The sequence below is a fragment of the Triplophysa dalaica genome, chromosome 22 (genome assembly GCF_015846415.1).
Source record: "Triplophysa dalaica isolate WHDGS20190420 chromosome 22, ASM1584641v1, whole genome shotgun sequence".
Classification (NCBI taxonomy): Eukaryota; Metazoa; Chordata; class Actinopteri; order Cypriniformes; family Nemacheilidae; genus Triplophysa; species Triplophysa dalaica.
This window is the reverse complement of record NC_079563.1, coordinates 3,150,377-3,175,801: the sequence shown is the minus strand read 5'-3', so window position 1 is coordinate 3,175,801 and position 25,425 is coordinate 3,150,377. Positions and strand designations below refer to the sequence as shown.

Sequence of the window (25,425 nt, the reverse complement as noted above, 5' to 3'; positions counted from 1 at the left end):
GCAAGTAAGGTTGGCGTACCTATCAGTACAATTATTTTGGAACACCAATCACTACACACTGGTTAACTGTCCAATCATAACACACCTTGCTTTTCAGAGCGATGAGCTTTTTAAAACGTTTTTTCACGTTTCAGAGAGGAGGGGCAAAGACGAGATACAAACATGCACAGTGTGTGGAAAATACAGCGTTTCTGAACCTTAAATCATGTATACACTATACATACATCTAAAACAAACCATAATATTCGTTTTAGCCGTGTCATATGACCTCTTTAAATTATAGCAGATGTTAAATACTGTAGGTCGAGGATTCAAGAATGTATTTTATGCAGATGATTAACATCAGAATAAAAAGCATTGTGCAAATCTGAGAAGTGACATACAAGCCACATTTGGTGTTTGGTATTTATTGGCTGAAGTTTAATACATTAATGGATTTCTTTACAATTCCCAATGAATATTATGGAGTGAAAACCTTCTAATACAACAATTACTTTATAAGACTAACAGCAAACAGATATAGGTTTTGTTTTTGCACTTTGTGACCACTGTATTTTGTTATATTAACTTTATTTAAAATGGATTTGAATGACAGTTATATCATGTTTATATCAACAACACTTGAAAAGACATCCATCTTTACTGAAATGGGACACAAGCTTGATGTTGCTTTTTATATTTATATAAAAAAACTAATTTCAAAAACAAAGTAATAAAAAGAACATATTACCAAAATCAGTATTAATCTTTTTTTTTTACGTAAGATCCTTCTTGGCAAATATGTCCAAATTGTTGGACCCTTAAATGACCCTTAAAAAGTCTGTGCAAAACTGTTAAACTAATGTCATGTTTTGACACTTTTGACATTTACTGTACTTCTGAATTAAACCTCAACTTACTCTCAGACTGAACAAACTTCATCACAGAATCAGAGCCTGCATCCCCAACGAAGCAACTCCCATCCGATGTCACAACAATATCATGCGGTAATTTAAATTCCTAAGGGAGATCAGAAAAAAACATATTTTCTATTATGGTCTATTTACAACTATCACAGTGTCTGCTGAATATTACTGTTGTTTGAATTGTTACGATTCACCTTTGCTCCATAAGTGTTCAATGCTGACACATACAAATAGTGTTTTGATGGACTGGGTGAGTGTGTAAATATTTGTGCAAGTTATAATAAGTACCTGTGTGTCTGGACTGAATGAATCCAGGATTTCCTTAGTTGAATAACTGATCACAAAGCCTCGGAGGGGAGCAGCCTGTCCATATGGAGTCTCTCCGTTCACCGCGTAGATGAGACCACCTAAAACAACAGATTAGCATTAATACTGCAGTCCACATTAATATTGATTTGCGTTTTGCATCAGTCATCAAGGGGTCCGTATGCTTTTGAACATCTCTTCTCAACCAAGATCAAAGGTCTTGTTTGAATCAGAGTTATTCATTACACCAGGAGGTTCATCATATGAATTTAATGGATCAGGTTAAAGGAATAGCTCATCCAAAAATTCCTGTGTTTTCTGTTTGAGCATTAATCTAAGAACAGATCAAGTCCTTTCATGCCAACCTTGCAAAGGCGAGTATGCGATGGCAAACACTTCTCCTCCAAACTCGTCTTTTTTGATCTCCTTCACAAACTCGCCGGTCTCTGCCATGAAGCACTGAATCCGTCCATTGTCCCGGTCGGCCACACACAGCTCCCTTTTATCCGGCAGGAAAGTCAGGCTGTGTGGGATCCAGAATGGCACGCGGCGTCTTCTATCGGAGAAGCCTTGGACATCAGAAAAAAAAAAAAAAAGAACTTTAACGTTCTGCTTTACTTATATCAGCGGTATGATGTGATATTGTATTACTATGACTGTAGGGGTCTGAATGAGAAAGCATTGTTCACCTGCCCCCCAGTGTGTAATATATCTGCCCTCAGGTGAGAATTTGAGGATCCTGGAATTGCAGTAGCCATCTGAGATGAAAATGTTTCCAGTTTCGGGGTCCACGGCCACGTCTGTAGGTTGGCAGAAATGGCTTTTGTCACTTCCCGGTTTGAAAGCTTCCCCGAGGACCACAAGCTGTTGATCTTTTCCATCACTGCTGAGCTTGAAAACCTGAACATGGACAAAGATCACATCATTCACATTTGACTATAAATATACTCACCACCGGTTAATTTAGATTTTTAGATTCTGAGTCTTTTGACTTAGAAGTTTCGTTCGATACATCTAATGACTTTTCAGTCGCTTGGGATTACTGAACCATGTTCTCAGAGGTCTCCATTTTTATGGCCATGGAATTAAGTTTAACAACTCTTTTGCACAAATGTTATAAAACAAAAACACGTAAACAGTGAGTATCATGATCATGTACCATAAAACTTAAAATAGAGAGAGTTCATTTTGATCAAATAAAACATCTATGACACATCACCGTTTCATTTTATTTGAAGGTACAGACAAATAAATCAAAGATTTGAGATTATAATTTGGATGTTTTTACCTGATGCAGCGCTACATCCGTCACCCAGTAATTATCATCCTTGTCTGTAGTTATTCCGTGTGGCATATAAAACCTGTTCAAACAAACACATCAATGAATAAAAGGAAAAAAAAGTGTGCAACACAACACGCCTAAGCAGCGCACTGCACATTTGAACAAAACACAGAGGATGTGGTGTGAAGTCTTACGTGTTTCTTCCTGAAGCTCTGAGCACTCGTCCTTTTACTGGATCCAACAACACGATAGTGGACTGTTGTATGGGGCCCAGAGACTTCTGCTGGTAGATGCCTTTACTGTCGAAAGAACTGACGGGCGAAATTATTTTTGATTTTAGAGTCAGACCTATAATTCTTTGTTTAGAAATGACTGTAAAAATGTTGTGTTGAGTCATACATCATGAAATCCCACACAATCATGATTTAATGTAAACAAAAATGTTATAGTGTGATTCTATACTGTGATTCTGACTTCAGAAAAAATGGAAAAGGATTTAGCTTAATGCGCATGTTGCACAAAATGGCGGCGGTGAGCTTTCACAACGCCATAGTCCGCAGACTCAGTTCAGTCCGTATAACACTATCGAGTTGTTCTGGCCAAACAAAGTGCTCAGCAATGTAAAGAGGATGTGTCATATCACTTCTTTATTTTTTTGTCTAAAAGCACCCATATTTGCAGGCCGTAAATCCTCCCTTTCTCACACAGTTGCTGCGTCCGAAATCACCTACTTCAATTCTATATAGTAGGCGAAAAGGAATATGAATAGTATGTCCGAAACCTCCGTATGCAAAAAACAGTAGTTGAGAAATATATGTCTACTACTTCGTGAGGTTCGTGAGTGTGGATCGGATAGACACTTTTCTATCCCATGATGCCACAGGAGCTGAGCAAAGGTCAAATTTCAAAAGTAAATCAAATAAATATAGTGGAAAATGTTTTTAATGTAAGTGCCAATATTTCTCATGACTAAAATATGTTGAATTGATGCTCCCAGGACCAAACGCCACTTGGTGGTTACTGCAAGAAATGGAATGTATCTATTTACTGTAAATATTAGTAACAAAATCCAACTATTAAACCTCAACGAAGCAGTTTTATAAGATACAATCACCCAATCTATTTTCTTCACAGAAATGTTTAATAGACTGCTAAATTAGAGTTTGGAGAGAAAACTGCAATGACTAGGTTGGTGTTCACTATGTTGAATAGGATATAATTCACAAACTTGTAAGAGCAGTTTATGGATGTATTGAGTGGATTTGCAGAACATACTTGATTCCCCATGTGTGATCTCCTCTGTGGAAGATGACCAGGTTCTCATCAGAGTTCAGAGCCAAACCAGCCACCTGCCCCAACTGCAGCTCCTCCTCAGGCCAGTCTGCCTCCTCCACCAGATGACTCTCTGCACCTGTACGCACACACACACATAAACACTGACAGGTCAATAGATACGGTAACGGACCGGCTGATAAAATGTGACATAACACAATAAAAGTGACGGGTCATTCACAATTCATCCAGTATCTCTCTGGAGTCTGGCTCTGCATCAGGATGGTGAATAAAGAGGAGAATAATACAGGCATCAGGTGAGGAATGAAGGCCTGTTACTGGAGAGGTTAACTTTGGTGCATACAAAGCTGCACAAATCATTGTTATATATTTAAAGGACTAAAAGGGAGAATAATTCGCCAGCCATTTGAACGACAGAAATCGATCTCTCTTACCAACAACAAAATCACTGTTTTATAAGGTAACGCGTATGAATCTCATTTCACACCAATTTATACAAAATACAATCATTAAAAATCCTGAGTCATCCCGTTTGATCACACTAACTCAGGTTACTTTCAGCTGTTTTCAGTAAGCTCATATGACAATGTTGGCTAACAAAATGAATAATGTACAAAATACTGCATTACCACAAGCATTACATTTACAGTAACAGATAAACAAAAAATATATTTTTCATCAAGTCAAAATAATAGAAAAGATGCTCTGTATTTTTTCAGACAAAGTACATGTTCACTTTTAAGCAATACAACAGTTATATTTTTGCTTTTGCTTTCGTCAGCGCTTGCCTTGACTAATGTCTGTCCTGTGCACCTTACTGCTGATTGGCTACAAGGTTGTTTTTGTACTCAGCCTGACTTTGTCTAAACAAGTATAATTCAGAAATCTGACACCCCGCATTTAAAGAGTAACTATTACAATGTCCATTTCATGCAGTGTGTAAGGTTGCTGTGTTAATGTATGAGGTCTGCCAAGTTGTAAAACCGAAAGTCAACAAATAACAAACTCATTAGCTTGGGAAAAAAGGAGTCGACTTGTCTTCGTCTTCCGTTCTGATTTCAGTTCCGGGACGGATTTGCGTTACTCGAAGTTCCATTTGCGACACTGCACTCGGTAGACCAATCACAGCAGACTAGACCATCTGACAAATCAGATCAGAGTAGGCTGACGCAAAGGAGGGGATCAGAGAGATGAATCGCCAAACGAATCATTTGAGAGTCAGTCGATAACTACCTATTATTAGAAAAGTGTTTTTACACCCTGTATGTACGTAAACTTGTTGGACACTCCATAAACCAAAGCAGGACTGTAAAAATCACAAAATATTTACTCTTTAAAAATATTCTATTGAGCCAATTTAGAATGCTACAGCCTTTCTATGCAATATCTTTTCAAACCCATTTTTTACTTATATTTAATACAATTTGCCGAAACCAAATGTAGCTTTTTGCCCAAACGTGAACTGACAAAAAGATGAATGCGATGACAAAATGATCCAGACAACTCCACAAAGTCTTCTTCTGGTAACTCTATATACTGGAATATAAAAAAACATATATATATATATCTTTTTGCAGCCTTACATGTCAACATTTGAGTCAACCAATGACAAGGGTTTAGAGCGGGATGATCTTTTTTGTAAACCAATAACCACCCCCCGGTGTGATCAGAATCTAAAACAAGTTCTTAAAATTGTTTTTCCTACTATACCCTCATATATTATTAAATTTTAAAACACAAAATGAGGCTCCAGACAATAGACTTATCCAACAAAAAAACAATCTTCCAATCAACGAATTTCACTCAAAGATTCAATCCATTCTATAACACTTCTCAATGTCCAGATACTAATGTCCCTATACACTTGTGTCTGACACTGTGGTCCGTATGTATAGTATTGAGCAATGAGATGAAAAGGCAAATTAATTTTTTGTTGGGGTAATAAAAGGAGGCCCAAACCCACCTTGTTTCTCCCCCCGTGCCGCACCTGTCCCGCTCTTGGAGGGGGGTACAGTGGACTCTAACTGGTGAAACTTGTGCACTCTGTCCCTCACCAGAACTGCATCCTCTCTTGCTTTGGAGCCTAACCATGGCCAGCCCATGTCTTTCTTTTGCATTATGCTATCAATCTCTGCCAGAAGACGTGCCTGGGCTCGGGCAGCATTCACAGGGTTATACTTATGCACCGGGACAATGTCATCTCTCTCCCCCAGCACTTTAGAGAGAACCGAAAAGAAGTCACCTGCACAGGAGGAAAGAGAGGTGGAAAAGTGGAAAGACAGAATAGGATGGGTTGTGTGAATGGGAAAAAGAGAGATTGAAGTCATTGAAAGTGGAGGAAGAGAAGTGGTGCTGGTGCTATTTTATATATTGCATTAAGCAGGGGCTTACATAATATATATCTTATGTTAAAGTAATGGTTCACCTCACAATGAAACCTCTTATTATTTAATAACCGTCCGTAATGCCATCTCGAGTGCATGTGAATTTTATACGTTTGTAAATCCCCCGGACTGTCTCCAATTTTTCCTAGCGTCAAAAAGCTCCATATGATGCCAGTAGGTTAAAGGGATCATTCAATTTAAATACATTTTTTTACAATAATTCACTCACAACATGTCATTTCTGTAGAAAACAAATTGAGTTTTACAAGGAAAAGCTTTCCAGGGTTCTTCTCCATATAGTGGACTTGAACCTGGGGCTATTGGTTAAGGTCCAAATTTCCATTTCATTGCTGCTTCAAAAGGATCTACACGACACCAGCCGAAGAATTAGGGTGTTGTCTAGCAAAACGATAATTCATTTTCCAAAAAACTAAAACTTCTACACTTTTGAAACATAAATATATGGCTTGCTCTGCCTCGGAGTGCCTCCATGTAGCGCATACATGGATTGACGCACTCTGTTATCACTTTGAAAATGGCACTCGTGACGTGACGCAAGCGGAAGTTCGACCCATTGTTTAGGAGTTTGGAGACAGAAGACCGTTCAAATGTTCTTGGATGTTGGTCAGTTCGTGTCCATATCAGGGATGTTGAAATTGTTGAAATCTACGTCTCACGTAATCTTTCCAACTTGATTGCGTAATAAAAAAGTCATCGACATGCATAGTGTAGGAAGCTTATTTGTTTCAAAATTATATCATTTTTGTTTCCTTGGAAAATGACTTTGGAGCTTTTGGAAGATTAAAAAAATTGAAGACCATCCCATGGCATAACAAAGGCAAGGAGAGAAGACACATTCATTTAAATAAGTCAGACTGTGTTCAGGTCATATTCAACTGAACGACAAAAAGAAGATTTTTATTTTGGGGAGAACTAATCTTTTAAAAGTGGGGATGTCAATTCAAGATATTGTTTTGACCATCCGGGCAACTTTTAATGATGCCTTATAGTGACCAGTTGTCGGGAATCACAATGAGTAATGCCAGTGGCAAAGTGCAGAGACAAGACACCACAAAATAAACCACTGCCAAAGGACACACGGTGTTCAAAAACAGCTAGACGCAACATAATGAACAATTCTAAGGTCGATACAAAGTTATGAATTTGAGAGAACAAAATTGTAGGTCATCTGACGTTTCATACAGTTAATTAAAGAACAACATGATGCAGGGCAAAAACAATACCTGATAGCATGTTCTTAGAATGTCCCTACAATCTGAGATGGCAAAAATGGCCCTGTTTGAGGTTTTGCCTCATTTTTAAATCGTATAATATGAAATAGTATAGTTAAGCTGTATCCCACTAGTAATGAGCGCAATATCCCGAGTGCCATTTTTGTTCCAAATATGACGAGTGCAAATTTGATGTTGTTTTTTTACAACAGCCCAATAAATAAACTTAAAACTGTGGTATTTTAGACACAACAATGTCTGTATTTCCTCAATTTAGCCAGAGCCATAAATCCAAAGCAAAAAAGTTTGTCTCCGAGCAACACAGTGACATTTCTTTTGTGAACATTTCACTTTGAAGGAATCTGGCGAACTATTTACATCACTTCTGAATGAATCAGCTGTTTGAACAAATCAAATGAATCAATAACATAATCATAACTACATTCACACCATCTACTGCCAGTTTTAGCTCTGGCGGTGTTTCATTGGCTATAGCAGGAGTCTCATAGATGGCGTCCTTGGCACGCAACTCACGGGCAGTTTGATGCAGTGAATAACAGGACCACCGGAGCCATAATCACTGAACTAGATACCTCCTGCATTAGCAAGACAGGTAGCTGTGTGGTCGCCTCCCCATTAAATTATGAATGACAGTGAGGCTTTCTGAAAAAGCACCTCTATGATCCTAACATGCGGCACAATGAATCCTCTTTATCAATATTTAGAAACGTATCAGTATTTTTTCATTCATCAGAGTCTTCACACATACCACAGTAACTGAGAGTGATAGACTGTCAGTAAATAATTATTCTGTCTCCATACATTTCCACGGATATCCCAACAAATGCAGGTTTAGAAAGTCAATCTTATCAGTGATATTAAGTATTTTGAATATATATGAGAACAAGGAAAGAAGAACATGTCGGAAGTTCACCATTTAAAACCATTGTCACAACACAATTGGCTGTTGCTCAGCACATCTGACAGTTGCTTTCTGACGTTTTGTATTACAAGTTGGTAATGCACATTTATTGTGTTGCCTACAAAAAAAGATGTGCATTCAGGTGGTTTCTGTTGGATCTGATGTATTATCTTATTTCAGAAGAGATGTGATTCAGAACTCTCTTTCTATTATGTCTATGATTCGAAATAATGTAAAACTCCACATACCCTGATCTAAAACCTCATCTTCTCTCATGGGCTGCTGCAGCTGCAAATCTTTCACAACATCTGTGGAAATAAAGAAAGACATTGTGAGAAAACGTAAGCTGAACGCTAATGTAAGCTATTGTAGCTGAAACCAAAAAAGCCATGGAGATGGTGGTTGGTTTTTGTATGTGTGTGCACTCGCGTGCGCGGGTGTACCTCTAAAAAAATTTAATTTGAGAGCAGCAACCCACAGTGCGCACTTTGGCATATCATACCAAATAAAAATATCAGAACTTGCAACATTAATATACAATTCATCAAATGTGCAGTCAAATGTGCTTTGGTGACTTTCAATGCGTCACATCCATTTAACTGTTTTAAAAGTTTGAACTGCTTTAAGAGTTTAGTCAAATTTTTTGTTTGAAACGTAACATGATTAGTCGCGACTGATCGAATGCAAAATAAACGTTTTTGTTTACTTAATGTGTGTGCGTCCTGTGTACTATAATTATGTACTTACAAATACACAAACATAAATGTATATATTTTAGGGCTGTCAACAGATTACAATTTTGAACCGCAATTAATCGCACACATATAGTGAAATTATACATACAGTATTGATTTTGTTTAACATGTTTATTTTAGTGCTGTCAATCAATTAAACAAATTAACTAATTAATCACACACTGCTTTTATGTTTTTAAATATGCTTCTACATTCTAATAATTTCACATTTTATCTCCAAATTAATGTAGAAACAACACATTTCTTTAACAGCATCATTTTATGAAAAAAAATCTAATATTGTTTGCTTTGCAACTGATGTCTTTATTAAAATGTGTTTTTTTTTCTACTAATCAAACACATTACAATAAGTTTGCCCTTCTACCTCTCTAACAGGTAGGAAATATACAGAAAATAAATAAAGTTCTCAAACACTTTACAGTTTTCACTGCTTAATACATGAAATACATAAGAATCCTCATTAAAGCTACAAAATCTAATTAATTTCTTCTTTTCTCTTTCTTTGATTGACATTAGTGACAGGAATAATAGCAGTCTTAAAAAAAGCAGGTCTAATGCGTTAAGCGTCTAAAAACTCTTTGCATTTATTAAGACATTCTTTGACTTGTTGAAGACAGTGGGTGCTAAAATACTAGACAAAATGTGCTTTCTGGCATAATCATGTGTGTTTTTGTTCATTCAAGTTAATACTGGTGCGCTGTCTGACTGATTCGGACTCAGCCTTTAGCCCGTGTGTGTACACCAGATGGGAAACTGCTGTCGCGTTGAGCCGTGTTCCACAGCCAGAAGCTGTCTATCTATACTGGACGTGTCAATACAACCATTTCAAATCATGCCTAAATAGTTTAAAGGGCGAATGATGTCAATGATGACAGAAAAACGGATGTAACCTTAATTGGGTTAAATATTTATTTTTGAATAATCTGAAAAAAGTTATATAATTGCATGTGTAAACGCATTGACGTTGACAGCAAAAATATATTTAAGACAAGTTTACATATAATAAATACTAGTGGTGGGCCAGTGAGACTCTTATCGCGCGATAAAAAAAATGTCGCCGTTAATCTATTTTCAAAGTTGAGTTGGCAGCTCGGTCTATACTACGCAAGCTATGATGACTTTCACCTTGATATTTTAGCGCGGTTGTATACCAGCTTAACTGCACTGTACGGGGCGAGAACGAGATTTTTCAACTCGCGTGATTCGCGTCATTCGCGGAAGCAGAAGCCGCCTCATCATCTCATAACCAGGGCTTCATTCGTGCGATTCGCGCAGCAAGTAGGTCTATTGGCTCTTTGCATTAACATATAAATCACTCACGCTTGACACGCCATTCGCGTTTGGTCTGAACAAAACATAACGTTACTGTGAAATTACCGCATCAAACGTGACGTGCTAACATGGATGCAGCTATGAAGCCGCCGGGTTTGCTTCAGGGAATATTAATTTTTAAGAAGCTTCCCGATAGAAACATCGACAAGACTAAGGTTGTTTGCACCTTGTGCAATGCGGAATTGGTTTAAAAAAACACTTTCTCTCAACAGGTAGTGGTCTAGCTTTAGTTGAAACCAGTAACTTTGTATTGAGATCTAATGTATTATGGCTCCTGTATGACATATCGCTTGTTGCTCCCTCACTCTTTGTAAGTCGCTTTGGATAAAAGCGTCTGCTAAATGACTAAATGTAAATGTACTGTAGGAGCTCTTCCAGTCTCAAGTACCCCCTTAACGAAAAACATCCCTTAGCTAATGCGGAAGTAAACACAAGTTCATTTTATTGAACATAATTAAATTTTCATCACCAATTATCATAGTAGAACAGCTTTCTCAAGCAGTTTGTGATGCATTTTGGAAACAGGAGATGAGCCCCTGGTCTAATGCGCCACCTAGCTTAAGAAACCCGTTCTCAAAGACTTACTTTTAGTCATTATTTGGGTAGCACACATATTCTGAATGCCTTCGGCAGAATTCAAATGAGCCATTTTAATCTAGATTAATCTAGATTAATTTTGGAATTAATCTAGATTAAAAAAAAAAATCTATGCCCACCACTAATAATTACACATTTTTTATGTATAAATATACTTTTCTAGGGCTTTCAAACAATTGGCCGCTATTAATCACATCCATAGTAAAAGTTTGTGTTTACATAATGTATGTCTGTGTACTGTGCATAATAATATTAATGTATTATTAAACACAAAAACATACACATGCAAGTATATACATTGAGGAAATGTTCAGAAATGTTTATTTATATTTACCAATAATTCAAATTATATTAACATATACATTTTATATTTTTCATAAATGTATGCATGTATGTAACATATAAGTAGTATATTATGTAAGCATAAACTTTTATTATGGATGCGATTAATTGCTTCTTAAAATTATACATGAATGTGTGTGTATTTATAAATACATAATTCTTATAAACAGCACACACATATACATTTTGTAAACACAAACTTTTATAATGCATATGATTAGTCATGATTAATAAAAAAATGACTTAAATGGTGAACAACCAAATGTGGTTGCATCACATAGGGTGTATGCAGAAAAATGTCTGTTTTTGGAAGGTACCTTCATGAGGAACTGACTTGTGCATCATAGACATCATGTGGTCTGGATTGACAGGAATAGGAATGCTGGCTTCAGGAGGAATATTCTGGAATAGCTCACTACTGCCGTGGTCCATGCAGTCCATGTAAGGCGCAGCATGTGTGTTGTCCATGTAGTACATGATGTAAAAGTTACACATCTCGTCATTGGAGGTGCCGCTGTAAGAGAAGACAACCAACATTAACAACCAACAAACATCATCTTGGCGCACCGACAGACCACCACTAACCGCAGGTGATGTGTGCTGTACTCTAACACCGTCCCTGTAGATTTCAATGTTAGTCCCATTGGTTTATTATATTGTTTTGTATTAGTTTTGTTCAGTTTACAACTTATTGAGGCAATGAGGAGTAGGGGTGCACACACATACACAAAAGATTATTAAACATAAATACAACCAACCCAAAACTGAAGACCAGACTAAAAATAGTGCAACAAATAGGACAAAGTTACAGTAAAGATTCACAGTTTTTAACATGAACATGAACATGAACATGATAAGCCTTTATGTCTAAAACCAACCACCATCTCTACGGCTACTTTAGTTTTAGCTTAACACCAGGTGACAAAGTTATATAATAAGACGACATCGTGTTGATGTGAGCTTGTAAACATTGAGGACTTTCTTTCAAAGCCATGTTTTTTTTTTCATGATTTTCATGATCACATTCATATCTAGTGGACCAGTGTGTGTGCGTGTGTGTGTGCGGGGGTGGTCCCTTTCTGGAAGATGCGTCAATGCATACAATATGATGTACTCTCCCTATCACCATGGTAACAGGAATAATGAACTGCTAGTAGACACCCACCCACAGTCACGGTCAAATATGAAGAAACGCAGAGACAATGGAAAGCAGGCCTATGCTGTGTGTTTAGCCAGACTTTAAACATCAAAGAAATGAAAAGAGCTCTGAAGTCCACGCTTTGTGGATATGCATTTCAAAATGGCAAATCATGCAGAGAGAGAAGAAAAGATGCTGCAAAAGTCAAGAGCACGCATACACTAGCATCAGTCAGTCAACACACTTACTGCCTCAGTAACTCTACATGAGGATGAATGAAACAAAAACAAAAGGTCAAATCTCTCTTAGCTAGACATGCACTAATATTGGAATCACAGTTATACATTTTAAAACGCATATAATGCATTTTAAGCTGCATCATAAATGTGAAAGTCCAAGTACAGTACCAAAATATTATCATCAACAAAAACAAAGACTTACCCTATTCGTGTCTTTGTGGTTCGTCCTTCTCCTGTAAAGACACAACGGGCAGCAAGTGTGTCTCCAGCTTTAACATCAATGGCATTGGCCGCTGGATAAAAAGCCTGAAAACAAGTAAACCTAGTTGTATTTCTTTCGCATTACCTTTCAAAGCATACAAAACACAAGATCTGACCCACACAGAATCTGTCTGGAGCTTTACAACATCTATCTCATTCACACATGCTGGCACTTGCATTTCTTGGGCCCTAAAAAGATTTACAAAAAATGAATCGGTTTTATTTGACTAAGTAATACATAATGCAGTATAAAAGACATACAAGTGTACTATTGAACTAAATTTGCGTCGTTATATTTTCACGGAAGGATTTTTTTTGACAATAAGGTTCAATATTGTAACACTGAAGTAGCAGGTATTGCATTCATGATCAATGTTAATTTGTATTTATACATTGAATAATAATTTATCCTGAAAATCCATAACAAAAATGAATCCAATCCAGATATGTGGGGAAAATAAATAACCGACAAGTGGCCTTTGGGGTACAAGAATTTTGTTGACTCAAATTCTGTATTGCAATTCTTCATTGTTTTAAAAATATATGCGGCATGGATCCACACTAATCCCCTTAGTTGTACTTAACCTTCTTCTAACCTTCTATCAAAACACAATACATTTATTAATGATGTACCTGAGGCAGAAGTGGAGACTGTCGTCCAATCTGTGTCCACTGTCCATTTCGTACTCTGTACCCACTGACAACCTTTCCTGAAAAACAAAACTCACGACATGAATCATGCTATGATAAAAGGAATTTGCCAAGACTGAAAATGAAAATTTATTCACCCCTTTCTATACAGTGAACATCTGTGAACGACTCGTTACGATATAGTATTAACAAAACTCTCTCTAGTCAAAATGATGTTTGCTGTTCACTACTTTTGTAAAGAAGGATATTTTTATTTTAAGGAAAGAGATTGTACTGTTTTAGAACAACACCAGTCTGAGTAAATAATAACTTCAATTATAATTGTTGGTGAACCTCCCTTTAAAACAATGAAGTAAATGAAGTGACTCACCAAGGCTGTGTGTGTGTGTCCTGAAGGCAAATGGATACATTGGGAACGATGAGTATGTGCAAGCAATGTCTGCATTAATAACTGAAAAAAAACATGACATGGTTTATGAACATTTATGTATTTAGAGTGTCAGTATGAAATATCAATATAATATTTCAAACACATGTGAAACAATGTTAGGCTACTGACTTTAACGCAACTGGCAATTTCAAGAAAATGTAATGCTGATGCCATCCCTAGGTTTTATTTATCCATTAACTCCTATTAACTCCCATCAACATTAATAGCGCTCTCAATATGGAAATTTCTCTTTATCAAACATGTCGATTTGCTTCAGAAGACCTTTGTTTAGAGAACCGAACTAGAAATATGAATGCACCCTAACTGGGATACAAGCTTGCATTAAAATCATCTGGCAAATACCACCTGGCCAATTGTTCTCCCAATCAAACCCAACTGAGGTGTTTATATGCCATTCATATGCACCCAAAACAAGGAGGAACTGAAGATGGCAGAGCATGTTTAAAATGCATCTAGAAACCAAAATGTCTGATATTTGTGATTGATTAAAAACACTAGAACTGTTGAGCATTGAAGAAAATCAAGGATATTCTGCTCCAAACATTTGGAGGGGCGTCAGTATCAGTGTGTTGACAGACATTCATACCTTTCTTTCCTGGAGGGATAACAGTGTCCACAGACATCATCAGATACATGCCAGCAATAAAGGGCTGTCTGCAGAGACGACACAACATTCATCTCAGTATCCGGTTCTGACAATATGTCTTACATAATGGGAGTTTCTTTTAATATTTCACTGTAAACCCAAATGTTCAAAATAATCAAAGAAATATAATATTAAGTAATGTAAACTTAATATTATAAAAAAGTTCTACTTACTTAAATATTTGATGCTCCTGAAACACTTTTTTTACTTTTGAGTAAAGTATAATGATTATTTTTGATTAACTTGAAGTTTTAAATAAAACTCAAAAAATTGATTTGCTCCATGTTCAATTTACTTAATTTAAACATGTAAATTCAAAACAACTGGTCAAGGAGGATTTCCAATTCCCATCATGCTTTGCGTCAGACTGCATTAGGAGGGTAAATAAAATTATTTTTACTTTTGAGTAAAGTATAATGATTAGTTTTGATTAACTTGAAGTTTTGACTAAAACTCAAAAAATTGATTTGCTCCATGTTCAATTTACTTAATTTAAACATGTAAATTCAAAACAACTGGTCAAGAAGGATTTCCAATTCCCATCATGCTTTGCGTCAGACTGCATTAGGAGGGTAAATAAAGAAATATTTTTATTTTATATGTTTTAGTAAAGTTAAAGACTTGTTAGTGTTCAATGTTCACTCCTCTTAGATATTTAGAAGAGTTTGACATATTTTTCAGTTTTGTGGTTACCATTGTTTACAAGAGTGGTGCATATGTCCAGTGTCTGCGAAGCTACATTTCACCTGGAACATGTGTTATGTTACCACCAGTGAGCAGTAACTGTGCTTGTGCCAGTTCTGAGAACAGTCTCTTCTTGCTCATTTTAGATTGCATATGTCAAGGTGTACTTATTTGTTTAAATTCTGTCTTCTTAATTCCATAAAAAGGATAAATTAAATATTTAAGTCGCACTAACTAAGATTTGGTAAGACCTTTAACTTAACAGTTACCAAAATGTGAAGGTTCTGCTTACTTAAACTAAGAACCTCTCAAACTCAAAAATGTTAATATTTGAGTATTACCAACTTCCGGGGTTTACAGTAACAATGTCAGATCTGGTTGAAGAAACTTACGGTTTGGAAGTCATTTTTAATGTAAGTCCTGAGCAGTCTCTATGATGATCTACAATAATACAAGACAAGACACATCAGGTACAAATAAAACACTATGTAAAACACATAGTTAAAAACACTTCAGTCAGGAATAATTAAAGTAATAAGATCTGTATAATTTCATTTATTTCATCAATTCAATAACACCCCTAAACAGTCACCAAAGCAATTCTAAGAGACTTAGTAAGCAGATGCAGGTCTTAACAGGTGCTCACCTCTAAAACTACTGACATCACCATAGTGAATTTGCAGCACAAAGTAGGTTATCCTGGAATCGGCTCCAACTTTAAATCCAACATCTGGAATAAAAAGAGTGCCTTTATTGTTTCTACTCTTTTCAACTGACGATCAGTTACAATAAAACAGGTTGAAATCATAACGTAAAATAATCTGATAGCCTAAATGTGAAGAGTTTTCTAAGAGACATGAACAAACAGAAAAAAGAGATGATGAAGAGGAAGCACCTTTGGGTAGTTTGGTTGGAGGGGCGTTTCTGGCCCAAGCATACATGATGTTTGGCTGATCCTGACACGTCCCCAGCTCTTTCCCACAATCCCTGAGTGATTGAACACACAACAGTCATTACAAACACTGATGGATTTATGTGCATTTGACCATCAAAATACAGCAAAAGCATGAACAACTATGCATTACTGTTTCTCAACTGGGGGGTACCAAGACCGTTCTAAGTGAACAGCCTAAGAAACAACATCAACTACAAATAAACGCAATTCTAAATGTTTTTCTGAGGTGAGACTTTTATTTTGAAAGACTTGTGTGAAAGCGGAGAGCGAGTGAGCGCTTCCTTTTTTCTTAAATTCAATATCTGCGTTTGGGTGATATGTTGTCAGGCTGATGTCAGTGTCATTATTCTGTTGATGTCGTTTGTAACTTGTTACGAAATAAAAAGTAGTTTACCTTAGAAAAACAAACTATCTTGTCCTGTCAGACGTTACACAGTGCTATTACGTTACTCACGCAAATGCACTGGCGGGCCATGTCTTCACTAAAGCGCAATAAAAAAACTACGAGCATGGCATGCAACATGTGAAATTAAAGTAAAGTACCTTAAAATCACATAACGGCTAATTGATGTGTTAGCTGGGAAGGATTTACATGATATTCATCAGTTCATGTCAGTGGCATAACTTTTATAAAGTGGTGGGGACAGAGATGACAAAAAAGTACTTTGTTAAAATGTTTCTGTAATAACTCATTGGGAATATTTATCATATGTTTATAGTGGGCGGTCCGTCCATTGGCTACTCTGCTTTCGTTCAGCCCGCAGACAAAACGCTGTAAAACATTTTTTAAATTTAAACGGAAACAGTGGCATGTTGAAAACTCTGTTCTGATGACGCAAGAATTGCAACTTTAGCAGCTGACTGAGAAGGTTATTCTTTGTGTTGTTTTTTCACTATCTGGCGGAACAACAACTGTTTACAAACCTGGAATCTGAGGGTGCCAAAAAAGTTAAATATTGAGAAAAATGCAAATTATGCCTATGGTTCATGTTAGTATTGTGTATTCACCATGGTAACTCTTGTTTCCATAACCCCAAAATGGCATGCTATTTTTGCCTTTTTAATATTTTTAATATTACAGTATTACATAATTTCAATTATAAAACTAGTAAGGGACTACTATTTAAAAGCCTTCACCCTTAATTTATAGGCTGTTTATTCATCAGTATTAATCAAATAAGTAAAAAAATGTTGTTAGTATTTTAGTATTAGTCACTTGTGAACTACACATAACCACTGAGATTTACATTTACATTTAGATGCTTTTATCCAAAGCGACTGCGTTGCATTAAACTATACATTTGATTCTAAGCTTTACTGTAACTCAGTGGTAAGAGCATGGTGTTAGCAACGGCAAGGTCATTGGTTCAACCGCAGGGATTGTACATTCTTAGAAATAAATGTTTAGTATAATGCAATGTAAGACACTTTGGATAAAAGCATCTATCAAATGCATGGATAAAAAATCCTAAATGGGTGGCGGCTTTCGCATAATTTATGATTTAGGGTGTGCCCAGGCTTGAAGGTATAAAAAATATTCTTTAACATTCACTATATTAGAATATAAGGATAAACTTTGTGTATGAGGTGTTCTTTGGTGTTATTTCTTCATGATTTGCGAATTCAACACATCATTTTAGTTTAAAGGGATCATATGGCGCGGATACGTGTTTTTCAGTGTCTTTGGTGTGTTATAAGTTGCCCATGCATGTATTAGACATGTAAAAGTGTTGAAACAAAAGATGCATTCTATCTTCTACCAGACCTGCCTGAAACGCCTCGTGTAACCACACCCCAATGAATGTACGTCATTTTGTGGAATCACTTGACTAAGACCCCCAAATGTAAATGCAAGTTAGGTGGGCGTACTTGTAAATCTCATTGTATTGTCGCTGCCGCAGCCATGTCGTAGAGACTCTGTGTGTTTCGTTGCGAAAAGAAAGACTCTTTGTTTGCCCTTATAAAAGATGAGACAACTAAAAATTGGTGGTTCCATTTTATTTACAACACTGTTCCAGAAAATTACAATCCGAATATTTAAGTTTGTGCAGCGCATTTCACCCAAGATTGCTTCACGAACCTAGAAGATATCAAGAACGGCAATGCATTAAAACTATGGTTTAAAAGCGGGGCCATTCCAACCATTACAACTTTGCTAACGCTTCAGGTTGGCAGCATTTAAGTATACTGTCATTGTAAAAGACTTTGCTGCGGACTAATGCGGGTTGAGTTTGTCGTGTGTTTGTGATTTGCAAATGCAGACACACGCACAACTAAAAAAGACAACATAAGACTTAATAATCAGTTATAATGTTCCAACTACAGGCAACAAATGTCATGTTTAACACGGGTTGATCAAGAAGGGTAAAAGCGCTCGTGTTATTTATTATGTTACCATTCCCTGCTGTAATGCGAACTTGTTTCTATCTCACACAAACTCTGTATGATGTATATGGTCTTTATAACATTGTATATAAAAGGTAAAACAGTAAGATATAGTTTTTAACTATTTAACATTTTTTATAAAACCTTACCAATCCTTTACATCCTGCTCAAGTTGCGCTGGCAAAGTTGATGTATCGGCTTGATCATCTTAATTTTCCGTATCAGATTCGAGCTCGAATTGATATAAGGATGTACAGATGACATTTTATCAGCTGTCAGTACAATTGCTTTGGAACCTGATGTTCCGAATATGGTTGGAGACGTTACATTTCTGTGAAACGTTCTAGTATTCGACCAATCATTACGTTAAAATCAGCGCGTTTCAGAAAGGCGGGGCAAAGAGGAGATAAAAACATGCACAGTATGTGGAAAATTCAGCGTTTTTTAACCTTAAAACGTCTATACACATTACATTACATCTTAAACAAATGATAATATTCGTTTTAGCTGTGTCATTTGACCCCTTTAAGGTTACTTCAAAAATAAATATGGTTAAATGATTCATAGCATCTAAAAATTCATCAGAGCCAGAGCTAAAAATTGTATTGTTAAGTCACGACTTAATGCTTCATTCTAATTCCTAGAGGCTAAAGCCGAGGCTGCACCTTTTATTGGATTTGGGTTTGAAATGTCTGGCCTACTTTCACACCCCCTGCTGATCCCCAGAGCCCCAGAAACCTCACAGCTCTCACACTACAAATGTCTAATGACATCTGCGCTGGAGATGCCTGCAGTGTAGGGATGATGAATTATTGATAAGACCAGAGAACTGAAAAATAAAGAGGCAGGAATGCAGCGTGAAGCGAGTCCGCAGTAAAATAAACACAGTGTCCCTATAAAAATTCAAGATTCATTTGATGTAATACCATGGTGCCTATGGAAGAAGAAGAATAAATGAGAAACCCCCATCTTCCCTTTTGTCAGTGCGGATGCTGTAGTCAAGGCATGAATCGTTGCCATAGTAACAGGCAGGTTTATTAACATTTCTCTTTCTCTTTTAGGGAATTCTATGCTTGTTTTTGGAAACACTGCAGCAGTGTCACAGTTAAGTCCAACCTGACCTTTACACAGAACACTAAAACACATTCCCTCAATTTGTATTCACTCCACCCTGCTAAAAAATAAGAAAAACAGCACTTCTACTGGTTTAGCAAATTGAAACAGAACTGAGTTTTAATAGACATTATTAGGGTCTCTTGGGTTTTGAAAACAGTAGCACGGTATTAATTCCTGTTTCGACACATTCAAAATTTTGTAAATCTAAGAATGGATAACACAATGCTTCTTTTCCAAGACACAATGCTCAACCAAATATCAATGTTTTGATTTTACGTTTTCTGGGAAAATGAAGCGACAAATGAAGCTGGGATAGCAGAAAGTACTTTAACATCAAATGTGACTCACCAGTAGCCTTTGGTGGCATAAGGTTTTTTGCACCCATATAACAGCATGTGGTGGGCAGTGTCCATACTGGCATGCGGCACAAAGTCCACTGAAAAGAGAAAGAAAGTCTCAAGTAATATCTTTAGTCAGTGACAATATCCAGATTTGGTTGAGAATGAAGTACTACCACACTTTATTACTGCACATGTAACAGTCCCAAACAACCAAAAAGGTCTACAGACGCTTACATCACCTGCTTCATTTTGATCACTACAGCTTTGATGCACAAACAGGAATAGAAACATTACATTAAGCAAATGTAATTTCCTAGTATTTAAGAACAAACCTAAAAATCCTAATTTAACCAAGGCCTCGTCCTGTCTTAAACGAATCCCTGTCCAGGAAACCGCCCATAAATGTATTATCAACAAGCATTATGAGATTGGAATAATACCACACAAATCAAACTTGTATAGGGATACTTTTTTATATTTAATATGGAAAACATAGTAGTATTTCTGACCACAAAGGCATCTGTTTATTAATTAAAGTTTCATCAAAATGATGGCACAATTGAGGTCAAATAACCGTGTGATTATTTAACATTTTTAACATTCTGATTTTCAGATTACATTACTTCTTCCAATACTAATCCTGTTTCTCACAAAAAAAGGTTCTCACAAAGACTGACAGAAAACACAGAGCCGCTGAACTGGCAGATCTCTGACATTGTGTTCAATACGACTGATTAACATGCTTTTTTGAGTGTTGGGAGAGGACTGTGGGCGGTCGGAGAGTAAATATCACTTTGTTTGAGCTTGACAAACATTCTGTCCATGAGCCGTGACAAGGCTATGTTTCAATATCAAGGCTGGGATGAGTGTGTTTAAGCACACAAAGGCCTGTGACATTAAACAGAAACTCAAAATGAGCATTAGATCTGAGAAATATACTAGGAGCTTGAATAGAATAATCACTTTCTTTTATGAATTTCAAAGACTGCATATTTATTGGGACCATGATATACAATACAATTTTATTTTCTCTACTCACCTATATAGGCATCCCGTGATGTGGGGACAGGAACAGCCATACAGAAATAGCTGTCAGACTGTCAGAAAAACAAAACATGTATTAGAAAGTTTCTGTCACAGATAAGCATCTCATTCAGATGATTTACAAAACAGCAAAATAGTATGTTTGATTATTGTTTATTAGTTATAAAACATCACATATTCCATTATTAGGGGTTTTAGTGTGAAGTGTGAGATAAGATATTTTTGTTATTAGGGCAAAGCTGTACTTTTTGCTCATAGGACTGGTGCATCAGAGGTGTTTAAAGTGTTTTAGCACATAGTATAAAACATCTATTACCATCTCTAAAAACAGACAGTGCAGTTCACTATTTACACAGGCAAAAGACAAACAGAAGACACACAAAAATAAGACAAGAAACGCATTTTAATAGGTCAAATGCATTGTTCAATTTTTAATGACGACATGAAACGGAAGTTGTGGTTCTGTTTTTTTCAAATTATGAAATATGTCTTATCTTATTTTATTTTATATTATGGAATAAGAAAAATGTAGGACGGGTTTAATTTCATTCTTTTGGATTTTATTGGATTGTTGGAAACATTCAACAGTATGAAGGAACATGAATTAAAAAAATGACATGCACAGACAAATCATTTATAATAAACACAGCAATAATATGGAGGAAAACATTTAGGAAACCCAACTGGTAATTCCTGTTTTGCTGAATTAGACCTTATTTGAATAAGGAGCTAATTTTGTCCCCCCAAAAGATGTTCCAGAACTACGCAAACATTTCTCGGGTGCAAGAGCCCTAATGGAGTCGTAAACAATGGATCAGCAGTTGCTCCAGAGGAAAACACTATGAATGCATCCTTGGTTCATGCAGCTTCTGAAAAAACTACAGAAAGTGGACAATGGTTTTGTTTTAGTGCCTTTAAAAAGGAAACAATCCAAGAACAAAGTGCTCTCATCGAGCTTGAAAGGAAACAACCCATGCTTCATTGAATGAGCCCCATGTACTCAAAACTGTGATAATGCACTGCCATCCCTTACAAATAACCATTTGTGTGCCGCACACATGTCAGAAATTTCAAGTTATTGTCTGATCAATGATGCAAGTCTGGATTTCTTCGGTGAGGTATCATACATCAGCATTCCCTACGGCAAAGATGAATCACATGGCTATGACTCACAGACCTGAGCTGAGAACAAGAATAGAAACACCCTCCCCCTCACACACAAATGCTGGAGGAATGGCCCTTTCTCTGTTATTGTTATAAACATCTTCATTAGGCTGGACAGCTTCTCTTTTTCTCCAGGGTGACAGGGGTCAGTGATCTCCAGAGACCAGCGTCAGTCATGTGACCAATAAGCTTCCATCTGTAACAGCGTGTGTGGTGCTAATGCATTACAGAAGATCAATAGAGAAGAGATGCAGTCCACATCTCAGCCCGGCAGAATCCCCACATCAATACCATGACATCAAAAATGACAACTTTAAACACCACAAATACACATTATAAATAAAAGATCATGGGTTCAGAGATGATACTGAAGTACTAAATACCCAAAGAAATATAAAAAGCTCTAACCTCAGTTGGAGTCACCCCTGGTAGGCGAATATCCAGGGAAAAATTGTAAGGATTGGAGAGGACCAATGGCTGTCTGACATTGGAGCAGTCATTTGGGTCTGACCAGGCATTATCCTGAAACCTATTAACAGAAACCAAAATCTTTTGGTGGGTTCCGCATGGAGCCTTTGGTGCCTTTTTTAAAATGGCATTTCAAAACAAGTTTTAACCATTAGCATTACACCAGAAATAGTTGCCCTTCAAACATGGGGCAACATGTCTTGAGATGAGATTTTAAATGAACATGAAACAGAATGCAGAAAGCAACATAACAAGTCTGTTTTCTTAACAGAACTCTGAAAACTAATACTTATAATTCAAGTATGAAACTGTACTAAAACTGTAAAGTCTCCAAAGACGTATTTAACTAAACTTTACATATCTGTCAAAATTGTGTCACCTCTTCACCCTGAAGTTTTCGATATTGTGTCCATGGCTATGACAGAAAAGCGCCCACACAAGCAAGCTGCACCCTAGCACAGCCATCCCTGTCTGGATGTTTCCGTACAGAGCGATCAACACAGGAAATGAGATGAAACAATCACTGCATCAGTTGCTGTCCTGCCAATCCTCAGCAAATCTGGCATCTGGTTCTCCTGCTCCTCGGATTCTCTTCTTCTTCCCTTTTTTTCTCCTCTGTCCTTTCAACCTTGTACTCTCTTGTTCAGTTCAAAAGTACCACTGAAACAGCCCGCGTCACTTTTGTTTGTGTGCCGAACGACACAAGGGCGGTCCAGATGTAGCGTAACACTGCAGAGACAGAGTGAGAGTGGTGGATAGAGAGAAGGCTCTTCGCTTCCCTCAGGATGGCCAGAGCATGTCACCAATGCAGCATCAGACTTCCATTACAACCTGCTGAAACACCAACAACAAAAAATGAGAATAAGCACATGAAAATGTCCTAAATGTTCAACTTCCTGAATGACCATGAACGACATCAAATTCTTATAACACTTCCCAACATTCATGCAATGGATACACAGAGTCTGTAAAGAGGATGAGACTTTGCAGAAGCACGGTAATCCAATCAAAGCGGATTCCCATCACAACACCGTCTGTTTGCCTCCTCTCAGAAACACGAGGTGGATGGCGATGAGCGGTGCATCATGAAAGAAAAGCAGCCTGAACTAGATGTTTCAGATATTCTCTGTCAGATATCAGGTCATTTGGATGTGAATAGTAGGGGTGAGCAACAGTAAATTATGGGATTGTTAAGAACATTTCAATGTGTTTATCTTGATGGGGAACCATCACAACACATCACAACACATCTACAAACAGCAACATCAGCTGAGACAAAACATCAATAAAATCAATGAGATGCAAAAACAGACGTGGCCATGTCTTATGTCGAATCGTATAGAAGTACGCATTCTGTAAAGATAGGTGTTTCAGTATGTACATAATGTTGCCCATTTCAATGGAGAGAAAAACAATGGAAGTAAACCAGACAAGGAGCAATTGGAAGGTTTAACAACTTTCAGTATGAACAAGCACTGAACATGGCCTGTTCAAATGGGTTTGTCGCGTCGCACAACGCCGCATCCAATTTAAAATTATAATGAGTTCTAATGCATTCTATTGTCGCTTCGCATGTAAACACGGTGAGAGAAAAAAAAAAGAGTAAACATAAAATACTCAACATTTGTAATTAGTGTTCATATCACAAACATAGGAAAGTGTTTTCAATATCCAGTCCAGAACTGCTTCCCTGTTTCCACATTACACATCAGTGTATTCCAACTAAGACTCATTTAACACAGGACGGAAGTGCATTTTCAGATTTTAACTAAAGCTTATGAGGGCACCGCAATATACACGCTGCAATATTTCATGAAGAAATAAGCATAGTAATTTTTTATTTCACTGGGACTTTAAAGGTCATTCTGTAACTCACTGTCATCCTATTTTTAAATTCATACGACTTCCCGTTGAGCATGTTTTCAAGGCCATTGTGCCTTCTTTTAAAATGGCATTTCAAAACAAGTTTTAACCTGTGGCATTACTAAAGAACTATGTGGCAACATGTCTTGAGATGAGATTTTAAATGAACATGAAAAAGTATGCAGAAAGCAACATAACAAGTCTGTTTTCTTAACAGAACTCGGAAAACTAATAATTATAATTCAAGTATGAAACTGTACTAAAACTGTAAAGTATCTAAAGACACGTTTAACTAAACTTTACATATCTGTCAAAATTGTGTCACCTCTTCACCCTGAAGTTTTCGATATTTATACATTTATCATGTATAGTTTTCTATGCAAACGTTCAAAAAGTCTGCAAGTGATTTATATATCATATTTATATATGATATCGTTTTTTTTTTAATCTGCTCCGATTTTCAAAGTCTTGTAGTGTATTCCAGTCTTAAGATTCCCCTTTTTTCACAGAACTCCTCTGTCAATAGATTGCATGAGCAACATATAGTGATATTAAAGCCATAAATTGAAAAAAACGTTCTGAGAACATCAGGTATGAGAACAGGAGGACACACATTTAACCGTATGATAAATGCGAGAACATAGGACTCGGCCGACAAACGATATCATA

At 36.8% G+C, this 25,425-nt stretch overlaps 1 protein-coding gene across 6 annotated transcripts in view; it reads right to left on the bottom strand.

Annotated features, from left to right (window-relative positions):
• The window catches only part of pam (peptidylglycine alpha-amidating monooxygenase), a 31,937-nt gene that overhangs the window by 2,663 nt on the left and 3,849 nt on the right, over window positions 1-25,425 (bottom strand). For 3 of the 6 annotated variants that reach the window (XM_056736122.1, XM_056736121.1, XM_056736123.1), the window contains exons 2-22: window positions 23,273-23,727; window positions 22,834-22,954; window positions 21,257-21,314; window positions 20,225-20,312; window positions 16,316-16,407; window positions 16,067-16,150; window positions 15,813-15,861; window positions 14,677-14,744; window positions 14,010-14,090; window positions 13,622-13,698; window positions 12,930-13,033; window positions 11,668-11,864; window positions 8,573-8,632; window positions 5,750-6,028; window positions 3,769-3,904; window positions 2,688-2,804; window positions 2,500-2,572; window positions 1,901-2,111; window positions 1,577-1,780; window positions 1,194-1,312; window positions 900-999 (exon numbers count right to left, since the gene is read on the bottom strand). In XM_056736122.1, the coding sequence (XP_056592100.1) occupies window positions 900-999; window positions 1,194-1,312; window positions 1,577-1,780; window positions 1,901-2,111; window positions 2,500-2,572; window positions 2,688-2,804; window positions 3,769-3,904; window positions 5,750-6,028; window positions 8,573-8,632; window positions 11,668-11,864; window positions 12,930-13,033; window positions 13,622-13,698; window positions 14,010-14,090; window positions 14,677-14,744; window positions 15,813-15,861; window positions 16,067-16,150; window positions 16,316-16,407; window positions 20,225-20,312; window positions 21,257-21,314; window positions 22,834-22,954; window positions 23,273-23,358 (2,404 nt within the window). In that variant the 5' untranslated portion in view covers window positions 23,359-23,727. The remainder of the gene's footprint in view (window positions 1-899; window positions 1,000-1,193; window positions 1,313-1,576; window positions 1,781-1,900; window positions 2,112-2,499; window positions 2,573-2,687; window positions 2,805-3,768; window positions 3,905-5,749; window positions 6,029-8,572; window positions 8,633-11,667; window positions 11,865-12,929; window positions 13,034-13,621; window positions 13,699-14,009; window positions 14,091-14,676; window positions 14,745-15,812; window positions 15,862-16,066; window positions 16,151-16,315; window positions 16,408-20,224; window positions 20,313-21,256; window positions 21,315-22,833; window positions 22,955-23,272; window positions 23,728-25,425) is intronic. The other 3 variants (XM_056736125.1, XM_056736126.1, XM_056736127.1) reach the window with 2 other exon arrangements.